This window comes from Triticum dicoccoides, chromosome 6A (genome assembly GCF_002162155.2).
Source record: "Triticum dicoccoides isolate Atlit2015 ecotype Zavitan chromosome 6A, WEW_v2.0, whole genome shotgun sequence".
NCBI classification, from domain to species: Eukaryota; Viridiplantae; Streptophyta; class Magnoliopsida; order Poales; family Poaceae; genus Triticum; species Triticum dicoccoides.
This window is the reverse complement of record NC_041390.1, coordinates 72,833,251-72,848,063: the sequence shown is the minus strand read 5'-3', so window position 1 is coordinate 72,848,063 and position 14,813 is coordinate 72,833,251. Positions and strand designations below refer to the sequence as shown.

General features: G+C 43.9%; 1 protein-coding gene across 1 annotated transcript in view; it reads right to left on the bottom strand.

The window, feature by feature from the left end:
• The window catches only part of LOC119315054 (acyltransferase-like protein At1g54570, chloroplastic), a 32,359-nt gene extending 29,521 nt beyond the window's left edge, over positions 1-2,838 (bottom strand). The window contains exons 1-4 of the mRNA XM_037589717.1: positions 2,425-2,838; positions 2,246-2,297; positions 1,931-1,986; positions 234-392 (exon numbers count right to left, since the gene is read on the bottom strand). Coding sequence (XP_037445614.1) covers positions 234-392; positions 1,931-1,986; positions 2,246-2,297; positions 2,425-2,776 — 619 coding nt within the window. The 5' untranslated portion in view covers positions 2,777-2,838. The remainder of the gene's footprint in view (positions 1-233; positions 393-1,930; positions 1,987-2,245; positions 2,298-2,424) is intronic.
• Between the last annotated feature and the right edge of the window lie 11,975 nt (positions 2,839-14,813).

Below are 14,813 nucleotides of genomic sequence, written 5' to 3'. Positions count from 1 at the left end.
ATAAGCATAATTGACAAGTTAAGAGAAATATACCCATTGAATATTTGAGAAGGTGAGGATGTATAAATGGAAGGTTGCTCGCCACTGCTTCCAAAAGAGGCAATACTGCCTGCAACGAAGCTTTTGCAGATGATGTTGCTGAAAAATCAGATTATATATTACTATAATACTCTAAAACCAGGAGTGTAAGAACCAAATCAATATCTGGATCAGCTAAATGTTATTTCACCTACCTGGATTTACTAGTGTAAGAACCAAGTCGATTTCTGGATTGCGAGCTGCCACTGAAATTGCAAGACATCCACCAAAAGAATCCCCAATTATATATATTGGTCTGCTTGGCGACAAAGCATTCTCATGTTTGACATATTCTTCCACAATTTGTAATAAACCTGTATACATTATAATTAAGCAGGCGTCAAGCTTGCAAATGTGATGTAAGCTAAAAAAGATATATTAAATTTAGCAGTATTTTAACTGTTGTGATCATACAATGAATCCTCAGTCACTAATCTTTGTAAGATATAACGGTGATAAACATAGGAAATGCATAAGAGCATCTACTCTACAGCCACGGTAGGTAAATCTTCCTCCTCAAATGCCCGCAGACATGCCCGGACGCGTTCGTGGGCAGCGACTGATTACACTTTAAATATTTTTTTGTACAACCGCGCACCTCAATTAGTAAATCTCAAATCCATACAAAACGCATGCAATGTACGTAAACGTTGCAACACAAGTCATCCGGTTACTACATCAGGACGTGTCATCGGACTATCAAAAATTAGCATGTTCTATCTATATATTAGCTATGGATAAGACCATCCATGGCAGCCATTGCCTTTCCCGGCGCCATTGTCGTCTTTCTCGCGGAAGTAGCACTCAAAAACGCAAAATGGATCGAGTCGAATCTGCTCGTTGCCGGAGATGTCCGGCCGGTCGCTGTCCTCCTTCTCGCCTTTGGTCGGCAGCCCGACCATGGCATAGACTGCTCGATTTTGCTCTCGGGAAAGGGCGCACGTGTTCCTTCACTGTCGCTTCTTGAGGATGCGGGCACAGATGGCTTCCTCCTCTACGACAGCGCGTGCCGCCGGCTACCCTTATCCTTCCCTTCCCATGACGGGCACACCGGTCCTATAGCACTCATACTCCGGCGGACCAGAGATGGGGAGGCTACTGGACCATGATGATCCAGCCCCGACGGATCTGAGCGCCCGTTGCGCCGATGCAATGGATTCGCGCCGGACAGACCCCCCGTCGGTCGAGCGCAGTCCTCCCGGGAGTGGCGGAGGGAAATGTGGATGATCATAGCACCCCTCCCCCCCAACCCACACGGGACGACACCCAATCGACGGATCCGGACTGGTCGGAGTCAAATCCGCTGCCCGCCATGTCGGAGTCGGAGATCACCGGACAGGAGCTTGGGGCAGAGTGGACTGGAGTGGAGCGGCTAGGGTTTGACCTGGTGATCGAATGTGGACGAATATGTGAGGTCGGATGGGCCAGCGTAGACCGGATCCGACGTGGTAGATTTGTCCGGGCAACGCCATATTCACCCCAAATTGGAGTTGGATATGAGTGGTGCCAGGTGCCAGGTAGCCCGGACGTTTGAGACTGGTTTGAGGTGCTCGTCTGAGTCGCTTATTTTGACCGATCAGTGACCGGGCCGTCCGCACAGCCATTTAAGAGGGGTTTGAGGTCCTACTATAGATGTTCTAACTCTATTATTTTTTTCATAGGATAAGCGAGAGAAGAATCAAACAATCACCACCCCACGTGCTCTACACATGGGACACCGTTGTCTCCTTGTTTAAGATTTGTCCATTTGAGGTCTTTCTATAGCAAGTAAAGACGGTCAAGTACTTGCGAGGGCATAGAGATGTCAAGCAAATGTAAAATAATAATATATGAAATATTCCTCCATCGATACCTTCAAATGGTGTGCGGTCATTTACTGGTATATGAAAGCAGCAAACCTCAAATACTCTGCATAAAAAGAAGATGAAAAGTTTAATTAGAACATAAACAAGGGTTTACTTCTTTCTTTTGACAGAATATTTCACCGAGGTGACACCCCGGTCTACACACCCATTATCATGGGTTTACTTCATACAAGCAAGAAATGACAGTGTAATACAGTATGGCGCATGACTATCATGATGGACAACTTTTTAAAGCATAAAAGGACAGTATTTTCCAAATGGTTGACTGTCCTCTTTTGATATAGAAACAAAACCATACTCACTTGCCCAGTGATTTGTGGTGCAGAATGAGCTCCATTCCAACACCATCGACTCCTGCAGCTCAGATCCAAAAAAATTAAAATAAAACAGCATTAGGCTTCGAGCAGAGGAAAGACACACGACCGATTTTGCTTACAAGAACGAACAATATCGTTGAGCAGTATCTCCGAGACCAACCAACCTGGCAAGAAGAGCAGCAGCGGCGCCCTGTCGACCTCCGGCCGGCCGCACTCCACGGGGCAGAACCACCGCGGCGGCCCGCCGTCGTCCCTGGGCATGGCCCTCACCGCCTCCCGGTAATCCTTCATGGTGACGCTCCCGAACCCGTCATCATAAAGGACCTCCAACCGCGACTCCTCCGCCGGCCTCTTCCTACTCCTCTTCTTGCTACCGCCCGGCTCATTCCCGTTCGTTGCACCGACGGGGCTCGCACGGCGGAGGCACGTCCGTGCGTGCCGCCTCAGATAGCCGCCGCCGCCGCCGCACGGGTTCACGCCGAACGGGCGCAGAATGGTGTGCGGGACAATGGACATCGAGGAGAAGAAAGGGAGGGAGGGACCAGAGTGAGTTGGGAGCGAGAAGACAGAGTCGACCGGTTGAAGTGCATGAATTTGTAGATGGTTTGCAGCTCAGCTCATGGACTTGACAGTAGATTAAACGAAACCTCAGTCCACTTCCACATACTGTGCAGCCATTACTCGCAATGGATGGAGCTAACGGACAAGCAGCCCACGTGCCAGACAAGCACTACTACTGACATGTGCTATTGCAGTACCAAAGCTCGTGCAGCTTTCGTCGTGCTGTCACGGTCTCGATCTCCCTACAGCACGTTTGGTTGCGTTGCTGAATTGGCTCTGAACTCTTCGATGCCAACGTGCGCTTGATCGCCACCGTCCGTGCCGGCAATCGGAGGGCTCACGTTTCTCCATCCGCGGGAGCCGCTGGCTGGCCCGAGAGTCCTGTAGTGTGACGCACCAAAACTCATCGACACTGCCTTATTTGGATGGATGCGTGGCCGGCTATGAGCTCTGGACATGTTTATATCACATCATGTTTGTGGCGTCTTCATGTGTTTATGACACAGCCTCTAGACCCATCCTCAGAGGGAAAAGTGCACATTCTGAATTTTGTGACCGTTGCTGAAAATTTACATAGCACGAATAAGTTTAAACATCGGAACTACAAGCACTTCCATAGATGTTTGAGCGGTTGAAAGTCATAATGAATATTCAGCTGCATTTCTCGGAGAAACATGTCATGTGGCACTTCACATCCATGTGACGGATATCCATGAACCAGAGGAGCCCATGATAGAAGCTTATCACACTCCTGGTCTACAATGGGGCTAAAAGGCTTGTTCTCATAGGTGCACCGTCATGCTTACGGTTTAGACCGTATGCTACATCCAGTTCATATTTGAGATAGAGTTGTCGAAGAAACAACAAAAGAGTAGGGGTATTGCTAGTAACATGGTTGCAACAAAGAAGTAGGGGGTGTACGACTTCCTTATGGCAAAGGTTGCCGTATACCAATAAGATTGTTGGCACTTTGATGTCTTTTGAATATTTCGTGCTAGGAAAAGCATCGAAGGGGCTTGGTCATCGACGAGGCCATACGAGGCTTTCCAAGGTTCACTTCAAACTTCTTTTCTTCGACATCAGTTTAAGCCGTACAGAAATTTCAAAATCAGAGACCAATTCTTCTCTTGAAGGTGGGATGTGGGAGGGATACATAGGTAAATGTTGGTCCACTAGTCTATGAAGGAATAAGAAGCATGAGTAGGTGGTGCATGGTCCATGGTGGAGTAAATTGCATAAAACCACCACTTTGAGGGCTAGGTTTGCGAAAAACACTAGGATACAGATTCGCTACAGAACGCACCACGTCTAGCGTAATTGTTTTGCAAAAACCACTGATCGGCGGATCGGGCCGTGTTAAGTGAGTTTATGACAGATGGGGCCCGTTTTTCGCCTACGTGGCACTCCAGGCCGTCCCGACAGCCGGCAGGCGGCGTTAGATGGCGCCGTTGCCGCCGTTCGGTCCTAGCAGTCAAAAGCGTGAACCGTTTGTTGGGGAACGTAGTAATTTCAAAAAAATTCCTACGCACACACAGGATCATGGTGATGCATAGCAACGAGAGGGAAGAGTGTTGTCTACGTACCCTCGTAGACCGTTCGCGGAAGTGTTGTATCAACGCAGTTGATGTAGTCGTACGTCTTCACAATCCGACCGATCCAAGTACCGAAAGCACGGCACCTCCGAGTTCTGCACACGTTCGGCTCGGTGACGTCCTCGCCTTCTCGATCCAGCAAGAGGGGCGAAGTAGTAGATGAGTTCTGGCAGCAGGACGGCGTGGTGACGGTGTTGGTGAAGAACAATCTTCGCAGGGCTTCGCCTAAGCACTACGAAAACTATGACGAAGGATAAACTAGAGGGGACGGGGTTGCCGGCACACGGCTTGATGTTTCTTGATGTGTCTTTGGTGCTAGCCCTGCCCCTCAAAGTCGGTTTTGCCCGAAAGGCAAGAGTCCCACTCGGACTCCAGGACCAAACGCCACAATCTTTGGCGTCTGACCCAGAAGCCATGGGCCTCGGCGTCTGGCCCAGGGCCAGACGCCAGGGTCTCCGGCATTTGGCCCCCTAGCCTCCGCAAAAATCCTTTTGCACCGACTTATAGCCCCGTGGGCCTGACCCCTTGGCCTAACCATATCATCCAATATATGAATCTTTACCTCCGGACCATTCCGGAGCACCTCGTCATGTCCGTGATCTCATCCGGGACTTCAAACAACATTCGGTTACCAACATACATAACTCATAAATATTATATCGTCAACGAACGTTAAGCGTGCGGACCCTACGGGTTCGAGAACTATGTAGACATGACTGAGACACCTCTCTGGTCAATAACCAATAGCGGGACCTGGATGCCCATATTGGCTCCTACATATTCTACGAAGATCTTTATCGGTCAGACCGCATAACAACATACGTTGTTCCCTTTGTCATCGGTATGTTACTTGCCCGAGATTCGATCGTCGGTATCTCAATACCTAGCTCAATCTCGTTACCGGCAAGTCTCTTTACTCGTTCCGTAATACATCATCCCGCAACTAACTCATTAGTTGCAATGCTTGCAAGGCTTATAGTGATGTGCATTACCGAGTGGGCCCAGAGATACCTCTCCGACAATCGGAGTGACAAATCATAATCTCGAAATACGCCAACCCAACAAGTACCTTTGGAGACACCTGTAGAGCACCTTTATAACCACCCAGTTACATTGTGATGTTTGGTAGCACACAAAGTGTTCCTCCGGTAAATGGGAGTTGCATAATCTCATAGTCATAGAAACATGTATAAGTCATGAAGAAAGCAATAGCAACAAACTAAACGATCAAGTGCTAAGCTAACGGAATGGGTCAAGTCAATCACATCATTCTCCTAATGATGTGATCCCATTAATCAAATGACAACTCGTGTCTATGGTTAGGAAACATAATCATCTTTGATCAATGAGCTAGTCAAGTAGAGGCATACTAGTGACACTCTGTTTGTCTATGTATTCACACATGTATTATGTTTCTGGTTAATACAATTCTAGCATGAATAATAAACATTTATCATGATATAAGGAAATAAATAATAACTTTATTATTGCCTCTAGGGCATATTTCCTTCAGTCTCCCACTTGCACTAGAGTCAATAATCTAGTTCACATCGCCATGTGATTTAATGCCAATAGTTCACATCACCATGTGATTAACACCCATAGTTCACATCGACATGTGACCAACACCCAAAGGGTTTACTAGATTCAATAATCTAGTTCACATCGCTATTTGATTAACACCCAAAGAGTACTAAGGTGTGATCATGTTTTGCTTGTGAGAGAAGTTTAGTCAACGGGTCTGCCACATTCAGATCCGTAAGTATTTTGCAAATTTCTATGTCAACAATGCTCTGCAAGGAGCTACTCTAGCTAATTGCTCCCACTTTCAATATGTATCCAGATTGAGACTTAGAGTCATCTGGATCAGTGTCAAAATTTGCATCGACGTAACCTTTTACGACGAACCTTTTTGTCACTTCCATAATCGAGAAACATATCCTTATTTCACTAAGGATAATTTTGACCGCTGTCTAGTGATCTACTCCTAGATCACTATTGTACTCCCTTGCCAAAAATAGTGTAGGGTATATAATAGATCTGGTACATAGCATGGCATATTTTATAGAACCTATGGCCAAGGCATAGGGAATGACTTTCATTCTCTTTCTATCTTCTTCCGTGGTCGGGCTTTGAGTCTTACTCAGTTTCACACCTTGTAACACAGGCAAGAACTCTTTCTTTGACTGTTCCATTTTTGAACTACTTCAAAATCTTGTCAAGGTATGTACTCATTGAAAAATTTATCAAGCGTTTTGATCTATCTCTATAGATCTTGATGCTCAATATGTAAGCAGTTTCACCGAGGTCTTTCTTTGAAAAACTCCTTTCAAACATTCCTTTATGCTTTGCAGAATAATTCTACATTATCTCCGATCAACAATATGTCATTCACATATACTTATCAGAAATGTTGTAGTGCTCCCACTCACTTTCTTGTAAATACATGCTTCACCGCAAGTCTGTATAAAACTATATGCTTTGATCAACTTATCAAAGCGTATATTCCAACTCCGAGATGCTTGCACCCATCCATAGATGGATCGCTGGAGCTTGCATATTTTGTTAGCACCTTTAGGATTGACAAAACCTTCTGGTTGCACCATATACAACTCTTCTTAAATAAATTCATTAAGGAATGCAATTTTGTTTATCCATTTGCCAGATTTCATAAAATGCACCAATTGCTAACATGATTCAGACAGACTTAAGCATAGATACGAGTGAGAAACTCTCATCGTAGTCAACACCTTAACTTGTCGAAAACCTTTTTGTGACAACTCTAGCTTTGTAGATAGTAACACTACTATCAGTGTCCGTCTTCCTCTTGAAGATCCATTTATTCTTAATGACTCGTCGATCATCGGGCAAGTCAATCAAAGTCCATAATATTGTTCTCATACATGGATCGCATCTCAGATTTCATGGCCTCAAGCCATTTCGCGGAATCTGGGCTCATCATCGCTTCCTCATAGTTCGTAGGTTCGTCATGGTCAATTAACATGACCTCCAGAACAGGATTACCGTACCACTCTGGTGCGGATCTCACTTTGGTTGACCTACGAGGTTCGGTAGTAACTTGATTTGAAGTTACATGATCATCATCATTAGCTTCCTCACTAATTGGTGTAGTAGTCACAGGAACAGATTTCTATGATGAACTACTTTCCAATAAGGGAGCAGGTACAGTTACCTCATCAAGTTCTATTTTCCTCCCACTCACTTCTTTCGAGAGAAACCCCTTCTCTAGAAAGGATCCATTCTCAGCAACAAATTTGCCTTCGGATCTGTGATAGAAGGTGTACCCAACAATTTCGTTTGGGTATCCTATGAAGATGCACTTCTCCGATTTGGGTTCGAGCTTATCAGTTTGAAACTTTTTCACATAAGCATCACTGCCCCAAACTTTAAGAAACGACAACTTAGGTTTCTTGCTAAACCACAGTTCATATGGTGTCGTCTCAATGGATTTATATGGTGCCCTTTTTTAACGCGAATGCAGCTGTCTCTAATGCATAACCCCAAAACGATAGCGGTAAATCGGTAAGAGACATCATAGATCGCACAATATCTAATAAAGTATGGTTACAATGTTCGGACACACCATTACACTGTGGTGTTCCAGGTGGCGTGAGTAGTGAAACTATTTCACATTGTTTTAACTGAAGGCCAAACTCGTAACTCAAATATTTTACTTCTGTGATCATATCGTAGAAAGTTCTATTTTTTACGATGATTCTCCACTTCACTTTGAAATTCTTTGAACTTTGCAAATGTTTCAGACTTGTGTTTCATCAAGTAGATATACTCATATCTTCTCAAATCATCTGTGAAGATCAGAAAATAATGATACCTCCCACGAGCCTCAATATTCATCGGACCACATACATCAGTATGTATGATTTCTAACAAATCTGTTGCTCGCTCCATTGTTCCAGAGAACGGAGTCTTAGTCATCTTGCCCATGAGGCATGGTTCGCAAGCATCAACTGATTCATAATCAAGTGATTCCAAAAGCCCATCAGCATGGATTTTCTTCATGCGCTTTACACCAATATGACCTAAACGGCAGTGCCACAAATAAGTTGCACTATCATTATTAACTTTGCATACTTTGGCTTCAATATTATGAAAATGTGTATCACCACGACCGAGATCCAACAAACCATTTTCATTGGGTGTATGACCATAGAAGGTTTTATTCATGTAAACAGAACAACAATTATTCTCTATCTTACATGAATAACTGTATTGCAATAAACATGATCCCATCATATTCACGCTCAATGCAAACACTAAATAACATTTGTTTTAGGTTTAACACTAATCCCGAAAGTATAGGGAGTGTGTGATGATGATCATATCAATCTTGGAACCATTTCCAATACACATCGTCACTTCACCCTTAACTAGTCTCTGTTCATTCTGCAACTCCCGTTTAGAGTTACTATTGTTAGCAACTGAACTAGTATCAAATGCTGAGAGGTTGCTATAAACACTAGTAAAGTACACATCAATAACATGTATATCAAATATACCTATGTTCACTTTGCCATCCTTCTTATCCGCCAATTACTTGGGTAGTTCCGCTTCCAGTGACCAGTTCCTTTGTAGTAGAAGCACTTAGTTTGAGGCCTAGGTCCAGACTTGGGCTTCTTCTTGAGCAGCAACTTGCTTGCCGTTCCTCTTGAAGTTCCCCTTTCTTCCCTTTGTCCCTTTACTTGAAACTAGTGGTCTTGTTAAACATCAACACTTGGTCCTTTTCTTGATTTCTACCTTCATCGATTTCAACATCATGAAAAGCTCGGGAATCGTTTTTTGTCATCCCTTGCATATTATAGTTCATCACTAAGTTCTAGTAACTCGATGATAGTGACTAGAGAACTTTGTCAATTACTCTCTTATCTGGAAGATTAACTCCCACTTGATTCAAGCAATTGTAGTACTCAGACAATCTGAGCACATGCTCACTGGTTGAGCTATTCTCCTCCATCTTGTAGGCAAAGTACTGTCAGAGGTCTCATACCTCTCGACACGGGCATGAGTATGAAATACCAATTCAAACTCTTGGGACATCTTATATGCTCCATGGCGTTCAAAAACGTCTTTGAAGCCCCGATTCTAAGCCGTTAAGCATGGTGCACTAAACTATCAAGTAGTCATCATATTGAGCTAGCCAAACGTTCATAACGTCTGCATCTGCTCCTGCAATAGGTCTGTCACCTAGCGGTGCATCAAGGACATAATTCTTCTGTGCAGCAATGAGGATAATCCTCAGATCACGGATCCAATCCGCATCATTGCTACTAACATTTTCAACTTAGTTTTCTCTAGGAACATATCAAAAATAAAACAGAGGAGCTAAATGCGAGCTATTGATCTACAACATAGATATGCTAATACTATCAAGACTAAGTTCATGATAAATTTAAGTTCAATTAATCATATTACTTAAGAACTCCCACTTAGATAGACATCCTTGTAATCCTCTAAGTGATCACGTGATCCAAATCAACTAAACCATAACCGATCATCACGTGAAATGGAGTAGCTTTCAATGGTGAACATCACTATGTTGATCATATCTACTATATGATTCACGCTCGACCTTTCAGTCTCAGTGTTCTGAGGCCATATCTGCATATGCTAGGCTCATCAAGTTTAACCTGAGTATTCTGCGTGTGCAAAACTGGCTTGCACCCGTTGTAGATGGACGTAGAGCTTATCACACCCGATCATCACGTGGTGTCTGGGCACGACGAACTTTGGCAACGGTGCATACTCAGGGAGAACACTTTTATCTTGAAATTTAGTGAGAGATCATCTTATAATGCTACCGTCAATCAAAGCAAAATAAGATGCATAAAAGATAAACATCAGATGCAATCAATATAAGTGATATAGTATGGCCATCATCATCTTGTGCTTGTGATCTCCATATCCGAAGCACCGTCATGATCACCATCGTCACCGGCGTGACACCTTGATCTCCATGGTAGCATCGTTGTCGTCTCGCCACTCTTATGCTTCTACGACTATCGCTACTGCTTAGTGATAAAGTAAAGCATTACAGGGTGATTGCATTGCATACAATAAAGCGACAACCATATGCCTCCTGCCAGTTGCCAATAACTCGGTTACAAAACATGATCATCTCATACAATAAAATTTAGCATCATGTCTTGACCATATCACATCACAACATGCCCTGCAAAAACAAGTTAGACATCCTCTACTTTGTTGTTGCAAGTTTTACGTGGCTGCTACTGGGCTTAGCAAGAACCGTTCTTACCTACGCATCAAAAACACAACGATAGTTCGTCAAGTTGGTGTTGTTTTAACCTTCGCAAGGACCGGGCGTAGCCACACTCGGTTCAACTAAAGTTGGAGAAACTGACACCCGCCAGCCACCTGTGTGCAAAGCACGTCGGTAGAACCAGTCTCGCGTAAGCGTATGCGTAATGTCGGTCCGGGCCGCTTCATCCAACAATACCGCCGAATCAAAGTATGACATGCTGGTAAGCAGTATGACTTATATCGCCCACAACTCACTTGTGTTCTACTCATGCATATGACATCTACGCATAAAACCTGGCTCTGATACCACTGTTGGAAACGTAGTAATTTCAAAAAAAATCCTACGCACACACAGGATCATGGTGATTCATAGCAACAAGAGGGGAGAATGTTGTCTGCGTACCCTCATAGACCGTTCGCGGAAGCGTTGTATCAACGCAGTTGATGTAGTCGTACGTCTTCACGATCCGACCGATCCAAGTACCGAAAGGACGGCACCTCCGAGTTCTGCACACGTTCAGCTCGATGATGTCCTTGCCTTCTCGATCCAGCAAGAGGGGCGAAGTAGTAGATGAGTTCCGGCAGCACGACGGCGTGGTGACGGTGTTGGTGAAGAACAATGTCCACAGGGCTTCGCCTAAGCACTACGAAAACTATGACGGAGGATAAACTAGAGGGGACGGGGTTGCCGGCACACGGCTTGGTGTTTCTTGATGTGTCTTTGGTGCTAGCCCTGCCCCTCTATTTATATGTTGAGCCCTGGGGTCGAAACTTGGATCAAAAGCCTCCTCAAAGTCGGTTTTGCCCGAAAGGCAAGAGTCCCACTCGGACTCCAGGACCAAACACCACAATCCTTGGCGTCTGGCCTAGACACCATGGGCCTCGGCGTCTGGCCCAGGGCCAGACGCCAGGGTCTCCGGCGTTTGGCCCCCTAGCCTCCGCAAAAATCCTTTTGCACCGACTTATAGCCCCGTGGGCCTGACCCCTTGGCCTAACCATATCATCCTATATATGAATCTTTACCTCTGGACCATTTCGGAGCTCCTCGTCATGTCCGTGATCTCATCCTTGACTCCGAACAACATTTGATTACCAACATACATAACTCATAAATACTATATCGTCAATGAACGTTAAGCGTGCAGACCCTACGGGTTCGAGAACTATGTAGACATGACTGAGACACCTATCTGGTCAATAACCAACAGCGGGACCTGGATGCCCATATTGGCTCGTACATATTCTACGAAGATCTTTATCGGTCAGACTGCATGACAACATACGTTGTTCCCTTTGTCATCGGTATGTTACTTGCCCGAGATTCGACCGTCGGTATCTCAATACCTAGTTCAATCTCGTTACCGGCAAGTCTCTTTACTCATTCCGTAATACATCATCCCGCAACTAACTCATTAGTTGCAATGCTTGCAAGGCTTATAGTGATGTGCATTACCGAGTGGGCCCAGAGATACCTCTCCGACAATCGGAGTGACAAATCCTAATCTCGAAATACGCCAACCCAACAAGTACCTTTGGAGACACCTGTAGAGTACCTTTATAATCACCCAGTTATGTTGTGACGTTTGGTATCACACAAAGTGTTCCTCCGGTAAACAGGAGTTGTATAATCTCATAGTCATAGGAACATGTATAAGTCATGAAGAAAGCAATAGCAACAAACTAAATGATCAAGTGCTAAGCTAACGGAATGGGTCAAGTCAATCACATCATTATCCTAATGACGTGATCCCGTTAATCAAATGACAATTCATGTCTATGGTTAGGAAACATAATCATCTTTGATCAACGAGCTAGTCAAGTAGAGGCATACTAGTGACACTCTGTTTGTCTATGTATTCACACATGTATTATGTTTCCGGTTAATACAATTCTAGCATGAATAATAAACATTTATCATGATATAAGGAAATAAATAATAACTTTATTATTGCCTCTAGGGCATATTTCCTTCACCGTTGCCACTTCTCCACCACTCTGCTTGCTCGCTCCTCGCCCGTGCATCTCTCGCTCTGTTCTTGGTCACCACATCCGTCACCGCCGCGCCGCCCAGCCGTCGTAGCGCCATGGTGTCGTGGAGTGATGTGTCGGATAGCAGCGAGCATACCATGGAGTACATAAGCTCAGCTTCTGACGACGGCACCATTAAGGCAATTCTCAGAGTTAGGGTTTGATATTTGGGGATTTCTCTAATGAGCTTCTTTTCAAACTATGGACCAAATCTTTGTCATTCCTTTGCACTCCAGGTTCCTGCTAGCACCGAAAACTCAGATTTCGAGGGCCCTGAGACAGATATGTATGTTTTGTGCCATGGACACGGGAAGGCAGCAGAAAGGTGTGTTGCTTTCGAAGGGATTCAGACTGGTAGGAGGTTTCTTTGTTGTGCAGAGAAGGTATAGTTCCAACTTAACTAATTGGAAGTTGTTGATTAACTTAACAGATCTGTCATTTGTTTGCCATGGACATGTAACGTGGCACTCCAGCAGGCATTGTATTATATTGTGAAGTTTGGACATTGGATTCATTAATTGTTTACTCTGCCAGCATTGTTTAGTCTGGTTCTAGCAACATTTTTTAGTTAGGTCATTTTGTTAACTCTGCCAGGTTAGCATATTTTAAGACAGAAGATGCATGGGTTAGCACAACAGCATTGTTTAGTCTGGATCTGGCAACATTGTTTAGTTAGGTCATTTTTTAACTCTGCCATGTTAGCTTATTTTAGGACATGATATTCATGGGTTAGCACACCGGCATTGTTTACTTAATAGTTGTTTACCTTACAGCAAACCATTGTTTTTCTTTAGGATGTTTGCTTTAGGACATGTTTAAATATTCTATCTTTAGCTTGCATGATCTGAATTTTAGTATAAAGTAATCTAGCCTATCATTATAAGCAACTCACTGTTATGTAATTCTTTATGTTAATACTATTTTTTCAGGAAGGTAAAAACTGTGTACTAGTAGAATGGATTGATCCATTTGGCCCAATACCCTTGAGAATGCACTGTCCAACTTATGGTCTATGTATGAACAGAGTAAGATAGACAGGACTGAGGAATGTCCGATGCATTCATTTAATGTTCATGACCTGACACAAGAGAAGAAGAAACTCCAAGCCAACTATGAGAAGTTGGTTGAAGATGTCTATGCACTTATGGATGCCCAGGAGCAGAGGGCGGTGATAGAAAGGAAATATGCTGAAACAACCAAGTTGCAGGAGAAGTATGACACTGTGAAGAACATATCAGCTGGTCAAGCTACTGTCATTAGTAACATGAAGTTGAAGCTAGCTGAAGAGAGGAAGAATTTGCAGATCCACATTGATGAGCTCAAGAAGACAGTTGAAGAGAGCAATGTGAAGCTGGAGGGGATCAAGGCCATCATAAATGGATAAGCAGTGCAAGAGAAGAATGGGCAATATCATTTGGCATTTGCTGACCTTTTGCAGGGTGTGCTTTGGCATTTGCTGTAATGATAGTAGTTTAAATTCTATTAACTAAGAGTACTCCTGAACTATGGATATGTAATCTTAAGTAAGATGTTTGCATTTGAACTAGTGCTGAATGTGGTGGTATTTGAAATAGTGCTGAATGTCAAACTATGATTATGTATGGATTTGAACTAGTGCTGAATGTGGTGGTATTTAGAGCTTGTTAATGTTATCTTAAGTAATCTGTTTGCAATTGATGATTTTGGCTTTAGTATGTTTCTGTTCAACTGATGATTCTGAGTTAAGTAGGGCAAGTGATGGTTTTTTGTTTTTGGCTTTAGTATATTTCTGTTCAACTGATGATTCTGAGTTAAGTAGGGCAAGTGATGGTTTTTGGCTGTTTGTCGATGCCGAGGCATCAAGTAGGGTCAAGTGAGGGTGTTTGGCTTTTTATCAACACCGAGGCTTCAAGTAGGGTCAAGTTAGGGTTTTTGGCTTTTTATCGACGCCGAGGCATCAAGTAGGGTCAATTAGGGTTTTTGGCTTTTTATCGATGCTGAGGCTTCAAGTAAGGTCAAGTGAGGGTTTGTTGGCTTTTTATCGACACCGAGGCATCAAGTAGGTTCAAGTTAGGATTTTTGGCTTTTTATCGACA